This window comes from Diadema antillarum, unplaced genomic scaffold (genome assembly GCF_040938485.1).
Source record: "Diadema antillarum isolate AM-2024a unplaced genomic scaffold, OU_Dant_1.0 seq00001105_RagTag, whole genome shotgun sequence".
Lineage (NCBI taxonomy): Eukaryota > Metazoa > Echinodermata > Echinoidea > Diadematoida > Diadematidae > Diadema > Diadema antillarum.
This window is the reverse complement of record NW_027271921.1, coordinates 791,162-805,277: the sequence shown is the minus strand read 5'-3', so window position 1 is coordinate 805,277 and position 14,116 is coordinate 791,162. Positions and strand designations below refer to the sequence as shown.

Sequence of the window (14,116 nt, the reverse complement as noted above, 5' to 3'; positions counted from 1 at the left end):
CGCAATCATTGGGACCTCTACTGACGTAAAGGACGTCTTTTGCTTACCGTACACACTTGCAAGATGGCTGAATACAAGGGAGCTGCAAGCGAAGCTGGCAGAGTTCGCCAGCTTTTGATGAAACGAGAAAAACAGAGAGAGGAATTAGAACGGCTGAAGCAGAAGATTGAACAGGTACGAACGGAAATCTAGAATATCAAATGTAAAGTTTTATTGTTCATTCAGTTGCAGCCAATAATAAAAGAGGCTCGATGGATGGCCATCATGGCCATTGCATTTACATACAACTGACTGTGTAAGCTGTGATGCTGTGAGCTGTGCATGTGTCTGAACTGTTTTTGTTCGGTGACATCAGAGTATAATTCAGACAGTGTTTATGTTTTACACAGACACAGTTTTCATGCTGAGTGTTGCGTGTTGTGTGTTGCTAATGTTTTGTGTTTTGAATAGCTGACAAATAAGGGGCGCCATTCGAGTCCCAAGTAGAGTATCTAAATGGAGATAATTTGCTGGTTAGCAAGTTTTTAATCTTATTCGATTTCTGTGACAGTGTGATTGCAGGACCCCAAAAAATGTCGCCATGATGTGGTAAATTTGATATGACGTTTCACCTTTTTCCTCCATAAAAACACAAATAATTGTAGACTTCTAATCCAAATGTATTTTACCTTGTGTAACAGGTCATAAAACCATTTTCAATGCGAGAATGATTTTGATTTCGAATGGATTTCAGGTGGCAGATTAACATGAAAGTTTTTCAAACGCGATGATGTGTACCATACAATACATCTTAGTCTAACTGCGACCAGCAGCCCCATACGCATAGCGTAATTGGGCTACGGACTGTAGCATTCAGGATCGTGACTACGTAGTATCGCGCCCAAATATCAACTTTAAATCGAAAAATTTATTCAATTTGAAGACTTACCAGTAAAGTTGAAGTATTGACAATAGGCTTCGTGCAACGTTTGGTTCTGTCAATAGTCCCTTTCTGTTCGAATTGATGACTTAATGTGACTCAGTCGAGAGAAACCTGGGAGAGCCACACTGAATTGACGGCCAGCGCATGCGCACAAATTTCTAATCCATTGACTGGATAAGATGTCTGTATGCGCATGCGCTGGCCGTCAATTCAGTGTAGCTTTCCCAGGTTTCTCTCGACCGAGTCACATTAAGTCATCAATTCGAACAGAAAGGGACTATTGACAGAACCAATCGTTGCACGAACCCTGTTGTCAATACTTCAGCTTCACTGGTAAGTCTTCAAATTGAATAAATTTTTTGATTTAAAGTTGATATTTGGGCGCGATACTACCTAGTCACGATCCTGAATGCTACAGTCCGCAGCCCCATAACGCTATGCGTATGGGGCTGGTCGCAGTAAATCTTAGTCCTACATTGAAGTGTGTGTATAACACGCGCTGATATCAATACGTGGCACACTATGGGCGGCGAACTAATTCTGTGTCTAGCGTTAATTTGCCAACCCGGGAGTGCATAAGAAATACACGCAAGTGGCGACTATACGATAATTGATATTCATTAGAGAGTAAGACTAGACTATCGAGTCAATCGACAGTGAAACTCTTGTATGACTGACAAAGTTAATATCTGAGACAGATATCGAATCTTGCAAGTAAGTGTAAAATCTGCTCTATTGCGCACATTTTTTGCATGACATATGGTGTCTTGAAACATTGTAAACAAACTCAAATAACTTTTCTTTTTTTCCTCCTTTTATAAAGCTACTGGGTACATACTTTACCAAATCGCCGGTTTTCTCACAAAAGTTTTGTTGTTTTTTGCCTGTTTGAAAAACTAATTTCACTGTTAGTGTTACCGTATGCAATCTGGCAATGCTCACACCCGGTACATCTGTTATTCCAATAGAGTAAAGAAGCATTTGGTTTCTTGTCCCTTTCTCTTCTCACACAGGACAATGTCAGCAGGGTCGCTACAATCAGTGCGAAATTTTCAGCTCATTATGATGCAGTGGAGCAGCAACTCAAGAGCAGCACCATTGGTAAAGAGCTCATCTTAGAAATGCTAAGAAACTATCTTGTGTTGTAGCAAAGTTGAAAGTAGATATGAACCTGTTGACTGTAAATCCTTCCAGGATCTGAATAGACTCAAGACCCAGTGCCCAGTAGGCAGTAGCTACTGAGAAAAATGATGTCAAAGACATAATGGAACAGTACAAATCCTGGTACCTGGTACATGAAGATTCTATTATTCAATTAGGATATCACCTGACCATCCTGCTCTTCATAAAAGGAAGGTAATTATTCATCCTAATTCATGCATTGAAATTCATTAAAAAAAAATAGTCATATTAAAAGTACCAGTATCATTATGTATAATGACATGCAGTAAGTGGACACAGGTTTACATACCGCTATATTAGAGGTAGAGCTGCCTGTTTTAGCAAGACCGATGCATACAGTGTAATCTGTGTCCTATAGTCTCCATAGAAATTAGGGGTTATATGTTTTATACATTACATTTGTTTTGTGCTTCACTAGGTCTTGTTACCCTTGACCAGATGAGGTCAAAGCGAGATAACTTGCTGAAAGAGCGTGAGAAAGAGCTTGCCCAGTCGATCAAGTCATCGTAAGTCATGCGCTGCACTAGGGCAGAACTGTATATCCATAATTCTCATTGTCGTACTGCTAATAATGACTGTAACTCTGAAGGGTATTCAAATGAAACAGATAATCACCAGATTTATGGTTATGTTTAAATGTATGCGTATTCTGTATATGCTTACTGATAAAGTAAAATAACTTTATGTTACATACAATGTATATATTTCTCACATTTTAATGCAAACAGCCTTCCACTTAAAACAAAATCTTAAGTTGAATCAACATAGTCTGTGGCTAAAGTGACTACAAGTTTTTGTTGAAAAACTCTTGACCAATGTAGAACCTCTTAATGAGAATGGAACAAACAAAGTTTAGTTCTGATGAAATAAAAAATTATATTGCATCCCAGTGATGGTTGATTTTCGTCTTTGAAATGATGCTTATTTGTCTCTCACTTTGCTTTCTTTAATTTCCCTTTCCTATTACCTGGGTATTCTACTTGCCTATTCATTTTGCCAATCCAAAAGTTCTTCATTATTTTGTGGATATATATGTACATTATGTATATATTGATCCTAGAGACACTAATGTGTTTTAATGTACATAAAGAGAATAAATTACATTTAGAAGTAATTTATATGCATGTATGTACAGCAAGTGAGTTGTGATACAACTTAATTACTAAATTTTTGTCATTAGTTGTTGACAGGTAAACAACTAAGATAGTTGCTGTAGTTTGTTTGTTTGTTGTTTGTTTTAGCTATGAAAGACTTGGTTCTACACACCATTCCACCTGTGCCTCTTCCTTGTAATAGTAGCGAGCTTAAGATAGCGATGCAAACACTAAGATGATGCTAAGTAGGCAAGAAATGGTGTTCTGCAAATGTGGAGACAGGTGTTCCCATTGTCCAACCCGGAAGGCTGCATTGTCTTGTCATATGTGTTGCAGATTTAAAGCTCGCTGTTATTAACTGTGTAGAAGAATGCCAGCCAGATTCACCACTTCCAGGGGCCCATTTCATAAAACTTGTCATAAGTGGCAACTGCCACATTTCTATGACAAATTTGCTCTCAGCCAATCAGATGCAAGGATTTCAGTAGCTTGTCACATCTATGACAACTTGTCACTGATGACAAGTTTTATGAAATGGGCCCCTGGTCTATGTTCTTTATAGGTCAGACAAGTCTGGTAAGAGAAGGAAGAAGCACAAGCATGCTGGCACGCTGTCATTCAATATGGACGAAGATGAGGAGGAGGAAGACGAAAATGAAGAGAAGGAGGAGAATGGACTTGATGATGATGAAGGTTAGCAGTTGAAGTATTAGATTTTATGTTGTTCCTTCTCCAGGTCTGTCAATGATCACTGATCAAGACACAGATTGAAAGTTGTTGATTCATCCCTACCACAGCTGGTTATTGTTTTCTTTATACAAATATAAAACAACAAGTCTTATTTTTGCAGGTAGGAATCCTTGACAAAAATGTATTGTGATATAAGACATTTTGATTCAAATTGTCTTACAAAATACCACCTGTTGAACTGATGAATTGCCACCTAATCATACTTCACTATGGCTTTATTTTATTCTTAATGAGCCCGTCATATTCCAAGACTAAAGCATGAGTAATAGCAGACAATGCCATGTGTTGTCTTCACTTTGTGGTATAACAATCTTTGCATTTTACAATGGAGTAGGAGTTTATAATCAGGTACTCCTGTTTCCTTGGAAGGATCTGAAAGAAAAGAAAAACAAATCCCTGTATATGAAAGAGAAGTGTTCACCTCTAAATCATGTGCTCTGGTCACTTGGCAAAGATCTACTCAGGTTTGAGCTACAGTGTATGTGAGTAGACAAGAGAATGCAGAACTGACTTCATGTCTTTGTCAAAGTTGTTCTTTGGTCGTTAAATACATTTGCTAAATGTATTTCCACTCTTCTATGTTCCTTGTTTATTTTAACACAGTGCAGCTCATTTTTGTGAGTCTCCCCCTGTCGATTAATAGATTACATGACCTTCTGAGATTCATGCCCATATTCTAAGTAAAAACTTAACTGTAAAAGATGTAGATGCCATAGCTCTTATCCCTCTTCCTTAAAACAAGCTGCCAATGATAAACCACACTATTGTTCTTTCATTTTTTTTTTTTTTTTCAGATGTGCCAAAGAAGAAGAAGAGGATCGGCAAGAATCCAGATGTAGACACAAGTTTCCTGCCTGACAGAGATAGAGAGGTAAAAAAAGATTTTTTTTTTCACATGCATTGCATTCCAATTATAACGAACTCCGTGGAACTGGCAGTTTTTGTTGTATCGAAAATATGTTATAACCCAAACAGTAAAATATAACACAATATATGGATGATCATATTGGGACCTGAATTATTACTTCATTGTAATGAGAATTTTAGTATGATATCCACTTTAAATCTTCAGATATTTTTTTTTTTTTCAAATGGAAAAAGTGGTAATTTATACAAATGTAACCATGTACTATATTACTGAGAATCATTTGTGCTAAATGCACAAGTTACTCAAAGTGACAAAGGTCTGTTTGTGTGTGACAGGGATCATGATGTTTTGCAATGAGAACTACTCTCTGTAAAACTCAAAAGAACATGAATATGAACCAGATGTATTGGCACGCACACTTATCTTTGCATGATCTAATTTTCCCAAAGACATGTTACAAAATAGTCTTAGTTTTTACATGACTTTTCAGTTTCATGTTGACAAGCCGTCTTTCTTCAAGACCAGTGAAGAGTGGGAACAGATAAATGCTGATTGTCTATTAAAATACATTGTCTACTTGAATCTTACTGTTTTCAGAATGAGTGCGAGAATTGATTTGTGTTGTAATCTCATGGTGTGCAGTTTTGTATTTTGTCCTTTTGGACTGGTCAATAATGAATGATTGACTGGTTGATATTCAGATTACATTCAAGCTTCTACAAGATTTTGATCACTCTAGCTCTGTTCTTCACAGGAAGAAGAGAGTAAGATGAGAGAAGCTCTGAGGCAAGAATGGAGAGAAAAGCAAGAGAAAATCAAGAGTAAGCCCATTCTTCAAGTTTATTAATTGTTTTTGAAAATTGTAAGTTGATGATATTAATGATGATTACAATTTTGTGATAATTGTAAGGCATCTTCACACAGGAGCATTTTCTATTCTAGGCTGCTTACTTTAGCTGAATAAACCTACTGCATGATAAAAGTAGTGTAGAACCAGGAGTTTTGTCACCTTCATCGAGGAGGTTATATCTTTCCTGGCTTTGGCTTGTTTTTCTGTTTGCAAAATAACTCGACAAATTGCAAACAGGATTGGATGAAATTTACAGGAAAAGTTGATATGGCACAAGGAACAGACGATTGAATTTTGATAGTGAGCCAGATCACCGTCTGGATTCAGGAATTTTTTTTTTTCTAAGGATTCTATATCATTGGGAAATACGTGTGGAGCTATTTTCAGTATATAATATATTTGTATGCTTGTCAGAGGTTTGCACTCTCAAAGTGCTTTTCTATTCTAATAATCAGTGTGTGTGTGTTTTATTTGACCATTCTTAGATGCAATCATCTATAACCTTGCATAAAATTCAGTTGAAGTTTTGCAGTTTGTTCCATTGTTGGTGCAGTTCGAGGTTCTGTAACTTATGAATTTTAAAATGGCATCTTAAAAGCTTGAAGACATCAAGCTTTTTGAAGGTAGATGTGACAGATGATCAACTGTATCATAGTGACCTAGTGTCATTTGCACCGAGTCTAAACTGCTGTTTTCCCTTCCATAGACGAAGAGATCGACATCACATACAGCTACTGGGATGGATCTGGGCACAGGAAAAATGTGAAGGTGAGTTTAAAAAACAACAACAAAGGCATCTCCTACCCTTCAAAACAGAATAAGTGCAGTACACATTTCTTCAAAGAAGTTTATTGTAGGACATATCAGCTGGAAACACTTTCAGTGGTTAGAACCTACAAATTAACAACAAAGTATTCATGATGTGTGAATTGCCAGCCTCCCATGTACCACATTTGTAAGGAGAATCAGATGAGAATGATGTGATTTTATATATATATATTTTTTTGTTTTTTTTTTGTTTGTTGTTGTAGATGAAGAAGGGCGATACAATCCAGCGCTTCCTTCAAAGGTGCCTTGAGGGTCTCAAGAAAGATTTTCATGAACTCAAGTGAGTCAACATAGGGTTCTACTTCGTCTTTAATACCACCGATTTCTTTTTTCATAAATGTAAAGTAGGGATTTGTATGATGGAGCTTAGTGCCTCACAGAGAACAAACATTCAATTTGTTTCTTTAAAGCGAATCACTTTTGTATGTCCTTTAACCGTTATTTTTGAAGAAGTTGGCTAAAAGTCACCCCATTTTACGCTCAAAATACTTCAGATGATGTACAGGGTACCATATGTGTTATTCAATGCATGTTCCATCTGAGTCTTTTATGCACTGTAAAGCTGTCTGCTTGTTCTGGGTCAGCTTTACCAGGGCTTGACACTAACTCTTTTCCCTGGTGGCCCATTTGTACTATTAAAATCTGTAAATCTGAAATTCTGGTGGCCTGAAATAAAAAGGAACAAAAGAATCCATTATGAAAGTTAGTTGCCAGATCAGGCCACCAAAAGATAAGCTTATTGGAAATTTGGTGGCCAGACATCAATTTTTAGTGGCCCTGGGTCTCCGGCTACCACCAATTTCTAGCCCTGGTTATACTTTGTATTATTAAACTGAGTAATTTTGCTCTTAGATGACATGAAAAGGTGTTTTTATGTCGGGTGAGAGACTCCAACGATTGCTGATAATTCATTGTGTTCATCGTGTGATTGCAGGAAAGAAGAAAGCGATGAATAATTAAAGCCATCATGATCATGGTCACCATTGGTGTACTTCCCATTCAGAATGTTCTTATTAGAACTCTTGTCTTTGTGCACCAGAGAGAAACAATGACTCATAAAGTACTACCATTGTTGTGAATTTAGTATTCCCCCATTCTGTGGATGATATAATATCATTTTAAATCAAAGCAGATATTAAACTAATTGCTTACTACTTTGAAATGGCATATTTTTACACTATGCAGATGTCCCTCTATTACTCTATACATTTTTTTCGTTCTGATTATTCATCCATGTCAATGTCTTGTATGCAGAGCTGTGAGTGTTGAACAGATGATGTACATCAAAGAAGATCTCATCATACCTCATGTAAGAGACTGATTATAAACAACAATTTCACATAATTGGTCGGTCAATTTTATAAATAATTAGTCATCTCTGATCAAATCTATAACCTTGGAAAACACTCAGGGAGAGATGAATGGAGAGCACTTTGGAGAGACTTCTGTTGAAGATATGCATATTCTTTATTTTTCTTTGCATTCCTTGGTAAAGGAAGCTGTTGACTTTTCTGGAGGATTGATTTAAGCTGGGTTTTGACATGTAACAATCAATTTTGCTTACTGTAAAAGTGGATATTTTTCAAGCTACAATGTATGCCCAGTAAGAAGAGTTTCGGATGTTCATAATTCCGTGAATTCAAGATGACAACTGCTGGAACATGTGGCAAGCAAAAATATTTGCATGCTTTTAATTTGGCGCTAGTGTCTAGTTGCGCAAAATGCGCAAAAATTTCAACACCGCAAACATTTCCACTTTTACAGTAGATAACTGTGTCATCGATTTCATGTTAGTGTTTCAGATTTGTGCAAAATGCCAGTCAAAGATTACTCTGCATTAAACATGCCAGTGATACCGACAAGATATTCAGATGGTGTGGCACTGCCTGTGTCATCTAAATATCAAGCAAGACAGAAGTTATGTTGGTGTTGGGTACAAGTTTTTGTAGTTCAGTATGCATGAGTATGGGCTGCAGATTGAAAAATGTGTGAGTAAATACTAAGTAAACATGAAGTGTGACAATAACTGTGGTTGTAATTTCTTTGAATGTGCACCAATCATCTTTCAAATGATGATGATGTGATGCTGTAATGATTCTACTACATCTGGTTAACATTTTTCATATGCATGCCAATTTCATTTTATCTTTTGTATCTTTTGATGCAGCACTATAGTTTCTATGACTTCATTGTCACAAAGGCAAGAGGAAAAAGTGGTAAGTAAAAAATGTGTAATATACACCAATTAAAGAATTTTGGCTGTATCATACAGTAGTTCAAGATGATTGATATGAGTTTACAAAACTTTTTTTTTTTGATAGATCTAGTTTACAGAACATTCACTTAGTTCTGGTGGCTTTGTCTGATCTTTTATTTTGGTGTTGATAGGAAAGATGGATGAGTCGACTCTACTGTGTCTTTTTTTTTTCTTCCTCTTTCTTTAATTCAGGTCCATTATTCAGCTTTGATGTGCATGACGACATTCGGATGATCAATGATGCTACTGTGGAGAAAGATGAGGTAATCTAAACCCATGTGATGAGATTAGGTTACATATAGTCTGAATGTTACGTTATTAGCAGAGGTTGAGAGAGAGAAATAAAGGGAGAGATGTAAAGGTTGATGTTGAGTGAAATAATTATGAGTCCATCTTGAAATTTAACATGTATGATTGAGGATATTTCATGCATTCATGAACCTTACCAAATTCTTAAATAAATATTGATGATAAATACCACTTCCTGTATTCTCTATAGTCAGTCACAGATATCAGAATATATTTTACAAATTTAACTGTTTGAGATCCCTAGTAAATTACTGTGAACAAGAATATTGGTCTGAGAAGGCTTTTCATGCCTCCGCCAACGAAGTGGCTGGAGGCATTATGTTTTCGGGTCGTCCGTCCGTCCGTCCCGTTTTGTTTTTGTCGATATCTCAAGAACCGTGTGGTGGTTTTACATCAAACTGGGTATGAGGGTATATCCTAGGGGGATAATACTTTGTTTGGATTTTAGGGTCACGGGGTCAAAGGTCAAAGGTCACAGGTTATTTTATGAAAAAAAAGGTTGAAAATTCATGTTTTTCTTCATATCTCGCAAATGGTTCAAGGTATCTTCATGGAACTTAGTATATATGCTTGTTCCAATGGGCAGTGATTATCTAGGGAAGTTGGGGGTCATGGTTCAAAGGTCAGGGGGTCAAAGGTCAAAGTCAACTCCTCAAAATATCACTACTTTCCTTACATTTATGCAATGCCTGAAGGGTTTTTTTTTTTTTTTTTACTTGATGTATACATGTATTACCCAATATATATTCTGTGGGAAGTTTCTTGCCAAAAGGTCAAAGGTCAAGTGAAAGTGCTGAATTGCACTTTTTCCTCCATATCTCAAAAGTAACTCAAGGTAACATCATGAAACTTACATATTTATGCATGTTCAACCTAACAGTGATTCTCTTTGGAACTGTGAGGTCAAAGGTCAAAGGCCAGGTTTAGATAATGCTATTTTCCCATTTGATACTGAAATTATACTTTTTCTCAATACCTTGAAAATTACTCAATGCATAAACTTATAAAAGGGTCAAAAGTCAAGTAAAAATCATCAGTTCCCCAAATACATACACTCTGACATTTTAATCATTCATCCAATTGAACCTAGTTCTAGGAAGGTGAACATTCAGCACATTTGTGGCAAACCTGTCATTTCCATATTTTGCCAATTGTGTGAAACTGTCATCACACATTGTCAAGACATTGTACTATAGACCTATTAGGAGAACCATGCATTATAGCGGAGGCATATCAGTCGCCGTAGCGATATATCTAGTTACCTCTCATTTTAAACAACATAATCCTATATGGATCCTTACAAATTTATGAAATGTAACTATCTACAATAGGGAAGTACCCACAGGCATTTGATCTTATGGAATACTGTATACAGTGTGTTCATAATCTGCTTTCTATTTCAGTCCCATGCAGGTAAAGTTGTGTTGCGGAGCTGGTACGAGCGCAACAAGCACATCTTTCCTGCTAGTAGATGGGAGCCTTATGATCCAGAGAAGAAGTGGGACAAGTATACGGTAAGTTTTTATTTTTTACGGTTATGTTTTTTTTTTTTGATGTAGCTGTTTTTATGTAGCTGTACGGTAAATTTTTATGAAAAATGATTGACCAGTTCTGTGCAGGTCTTTTTTAAAAAAATCACTTTTAGATATTATTTACAGAAAGCTGTGACATCACAGGTATTCATGTAGACTTTCTTGACAGCAGCGTCACTGCATTTAAGTGATAAGAGGAAACCCTATTACAATGAGGTACCACTTTTAACAAATTGAATTCGGCGGTCTTGATCCTTTCGGTGGTCTTGATCCTCCATTACTTTATTTAGCTGGAGCACGTTTACACTGTAAAATCAATAGTCAGGGTGATGTTGTTATATTGGGGTTCCATGTGTACATGGTATGTCCATACACGGTGTAGATGAGGCCAATTTCAGGAAATTGGACTGTACTTATGTAATGTGTAGTTTAGTGTATTTGGTGATAAAAGTGAGAGATGTGAACAGAGATGTTGAAATGATGGGATTAGAAATTGATCAAAAAAAATCAGTGCCTTGCATATAATCCATTTCCTTCATGTCATGGTACAGGCGACTCCTGTTGTAACGAAGTCCTCAGGACCAGCAGTTTTCTTTTCCTCTTTCAAATTTCATTATAGCCGGACAGCAAAATACATAAAGATATACAGATGGTAATATGGGACTTGAATTCTTACTTTGTTGTAACAAGAATTTCATCATAAACATGGTTGTTATAACAGGAACGCACTATATCCCATAATTAAAGTGCAGAACTGTTGTAACGAAGTCCTCAGGACCAGCAGTTTTCTTTTCCTCTTTCAAATTTCATTATAGCCGGACAGCAAAATACATAAAGATATACAGATGGTAATATGGGACTTGAATTCTTACTTTGTTGTAACAAGAATTTCATCATAAACATGTTTGTTATAACAGGAACGCACTATATCCCATGATAAAAGTGCAGAACTGTTGTAACGAAGTCCTCAGGACCAGCAGTTTTCTTTTCCTCTTTCAAATTTCATTATAGCCGGACAGCAAAATACATAAAGATATACAGATGGTAATATGGGACTTGAATTCTTACTTTGTTGTAACAAGAATTTCATCATAAACATGTTTGTTATAACAGGAACGCACTATATCCCATGATATGTTATTGCAATGTGACTGTAAATGCTCGCATTGTGTAGTGGCGTTAATAGCAATGTAGCGACTTACAAGAGATCTATTAAAATTTTCATTGCACAAACCAGAAGCAAAAGCAGCCAAAAGTGCAGAACTTGAATGTTTTTTGTTGTCACATTTCTTTTATATTTTTTTGTTTTTTATACTTTTTATTGCAGATCAAATAATGTGCCTGAGAAGAAGAAACTTGACGAATCCAGCGTGCACTCAATTCTCCATATTGCATCCCTTCGGTCAGCATCACTTTTTAAACCTCAAGTGTGGATGGGAGGAGACACATCAGACAATTCTTGTTTCACATTTGATACTTCAGTTGAGTTTCATGGGACAGAACTCTGATACGACAAAATATTGCAATAACAAATTTGTACATTGTAGGTTGTTGGTCCCAGTGGTCACTCTTTCTCTATATTGTCATTGTTCCAGTCGCCCTGATACAGTGAAACCCATTATAACGAGGTCTGTGGGACCAGAACCAGCGATATTACCTCGTTATAACCGGTACCTCGTTATAACCGTACGCGTAAAAAACAAAGAAAAACATAAGCACGACGTCATATACCCGTCAATCAAACTTAAGAACATCCTTTGCATTGTTGTTACACAATTATGGATCGTTATTATTGAGACAATAAAGGGAAATTTATTTCTGAATTGATACATTTTTAAAAAAAGGAAAAGAAGTAGGGGTTTAAATACATTTAATTCTTTATTTTCCTTCCAAAAATCTCTCCGCATAATAGTTGCACATTATGTTCTTGAGAATTAGGCCTACTCGGCAGGATCATATTCATGATTCTTTCTACACCTATCTCTTCCTCTTGTATTGAACCATTCTGAAAGAATGTCTTTTTCATTTGTGAAATGAAGTGTACAGTGTAAAATGACAATGAATGAAATCAGATTGTATAAAATGCATTTGTTAAGTTTTTTTTCTAAACATCAGCGCAAATAGAGTAACATACATGCGTTGTTTATCGTAACTTGCGAGGTGTGTTACGCTGTTGGTGCCCAGCGGGAATGCGATGATTTCATGAATCATTTCAGCTGTAATCCTATACAATGTATGATTGTTGCGCCCGAAGGGATTAAAAAATGCATTCTTTATTTTCTTCCCAAAATCCCATCGCGTTTTGTACACCTATTCTTGAAAAATATGCGACAGGGTTGAATTTGGACGGTTGTGATGCTATTTACGCAGATCTGTGCCTCATAGACCATTCTGAAAGAAAGAAAAATCTTAAAATCGCGTTTGTTTCTTTTTCTGAACACCAACTCAATTAAGTAGATTAACATGCGCTATTCAACTATTTTTACGCTACTGTCACCCGGCGGGATCGCGATGATTTCAGTAATCATTTTCGGCTTTAATCATACACACTCATAAATTTATATCATCATTTGTTACACGATAATGAACAGTCCCAGCTCTATTCAAACTGTTCGAAATGCGTTTGTTTCTTTTTCTAAACACTGGCTCAATTAAGTAGGTTAACATGCGTTATTCAACTATTTTTACGCTACTGTCACCCGGTGGGATCGCTATGATTTCATTAATTATTTCGGCTTTAATCATATATACACTCATATTTACTAGCCAGCAAAACAACTGGAAGTCGGAACAAAAAATGGAAAGGATATAGATGAGTTGCACTCGCATTCCAATATTATTGTCCATTTTGGCCACGATTGTCGCTACATGAAAAGTTTTTTAATGCGTTATGTTTTTTTTCTCTTATTGTGGTGTGGTCTGACCTAATGTCACGTGCGCGTATCTCGCGAAAAAGAAAATCGAATGATTTTATTCAATAACTTCGGAACATCGGAAGGTATTTCTGTGTCTTATCGCGTGGTTTAGAAGAAAACATGAACTACTCTGCAAAACGGCTGGGAAAGAGACATGGATAGCGTGAATTCGGTTTTCAATGTTTCGTTTGTCGCCTGTTTGAAAGCGGCAAGTCAAGAAATGGAACCTTACGAAAAAGAAAATGGAATGATTATGATTATGTTATGTGGTCTAGAAGAAACATGGAAGGAATGGTACTCGGTTATTCGTCACTGATAATGGGTGGTAAAGAAGGATAAAGGCGGAACTGAAACATGTTTGTTTCCGAGTCTTCCCGCTTCAGATAGTACATGTACATGTAGAGATTGAGACGGGACGGGCACTTGTGCAGTGTGTTTCTGCGTTCAGCACAGACTCTGTAAAACGAGGATAACGTCAATTTGCTTTTCAATTTTTCGTTCATGGCGTGTTTGAAAGCGGCAGGTCAAGAAATGGAACCTCGTTGTATCCGATCAAATTGCTTATGTTTTTCTTTATCATGATGCACCGAAAATGTCCTCGTTATAACC

The 14,116-nt window shown here is 36.6% G+C and overlaps 1 protein-coding gene across 1 annotated transcript; it reads left to right on the top strand.

Annotated features, from left to right (window-relative positions):
- Positions 1-63: 63 nt before the first annotated feature.
- Positions 64-12,392, top strand: LOC139743762 (protein FAM50A-like). Its single transcript, XM_071654214.1, has 13 exons — positions 64-174; positions 1,936-2,023; positions 2,523-2,610; positions 3,761-3,891; positions 4,743-4,819; positions 5,571-5,637; positions 6,373-6,434; positions 6,698-6,774; positions 7,749-7,803; positions 8,662-8,710; positions 8,944-9,014; positions 10,464-10,574; positions 11,920-12,392. Exons 1-13 carry the CDS (start codon positions 64-66, stop codon positions 11,926-11,928), a joined length of 996 nt encoding a protein of 331 aa, XP_071510315.1. The 3' UTR covers positions 11,929-12,392.
- Positions 12,393-14,116: the final 1,724 nt, after the last annotated feature.

Excerpts from the sequence above, each read along its gene's own strand:
- LOC139743762 (XM_071654214.1), top strand. The coding sequence starts at position 64 with ATGGCTGAATACAAGGGAGCTGCAAGCGAAGCTGGCAGAGTTCGCCAG. Across the intron at positions 4,820-5,570 it reads TGCCTGACAGAGATAGAGAG|GAAGAAGAGAGTAAGATGAG; the intron begins GTAAAAAAAGAT and ends TGTTCTTCACAG. Across the intron at positions 5,638-6,372 it reads AAAGCAAGAGAAAATCAAGA|ACGAAGAGATCGACATCACA; the intron begins GTAAGCCCATTC and ends TCCCTTCCATAG.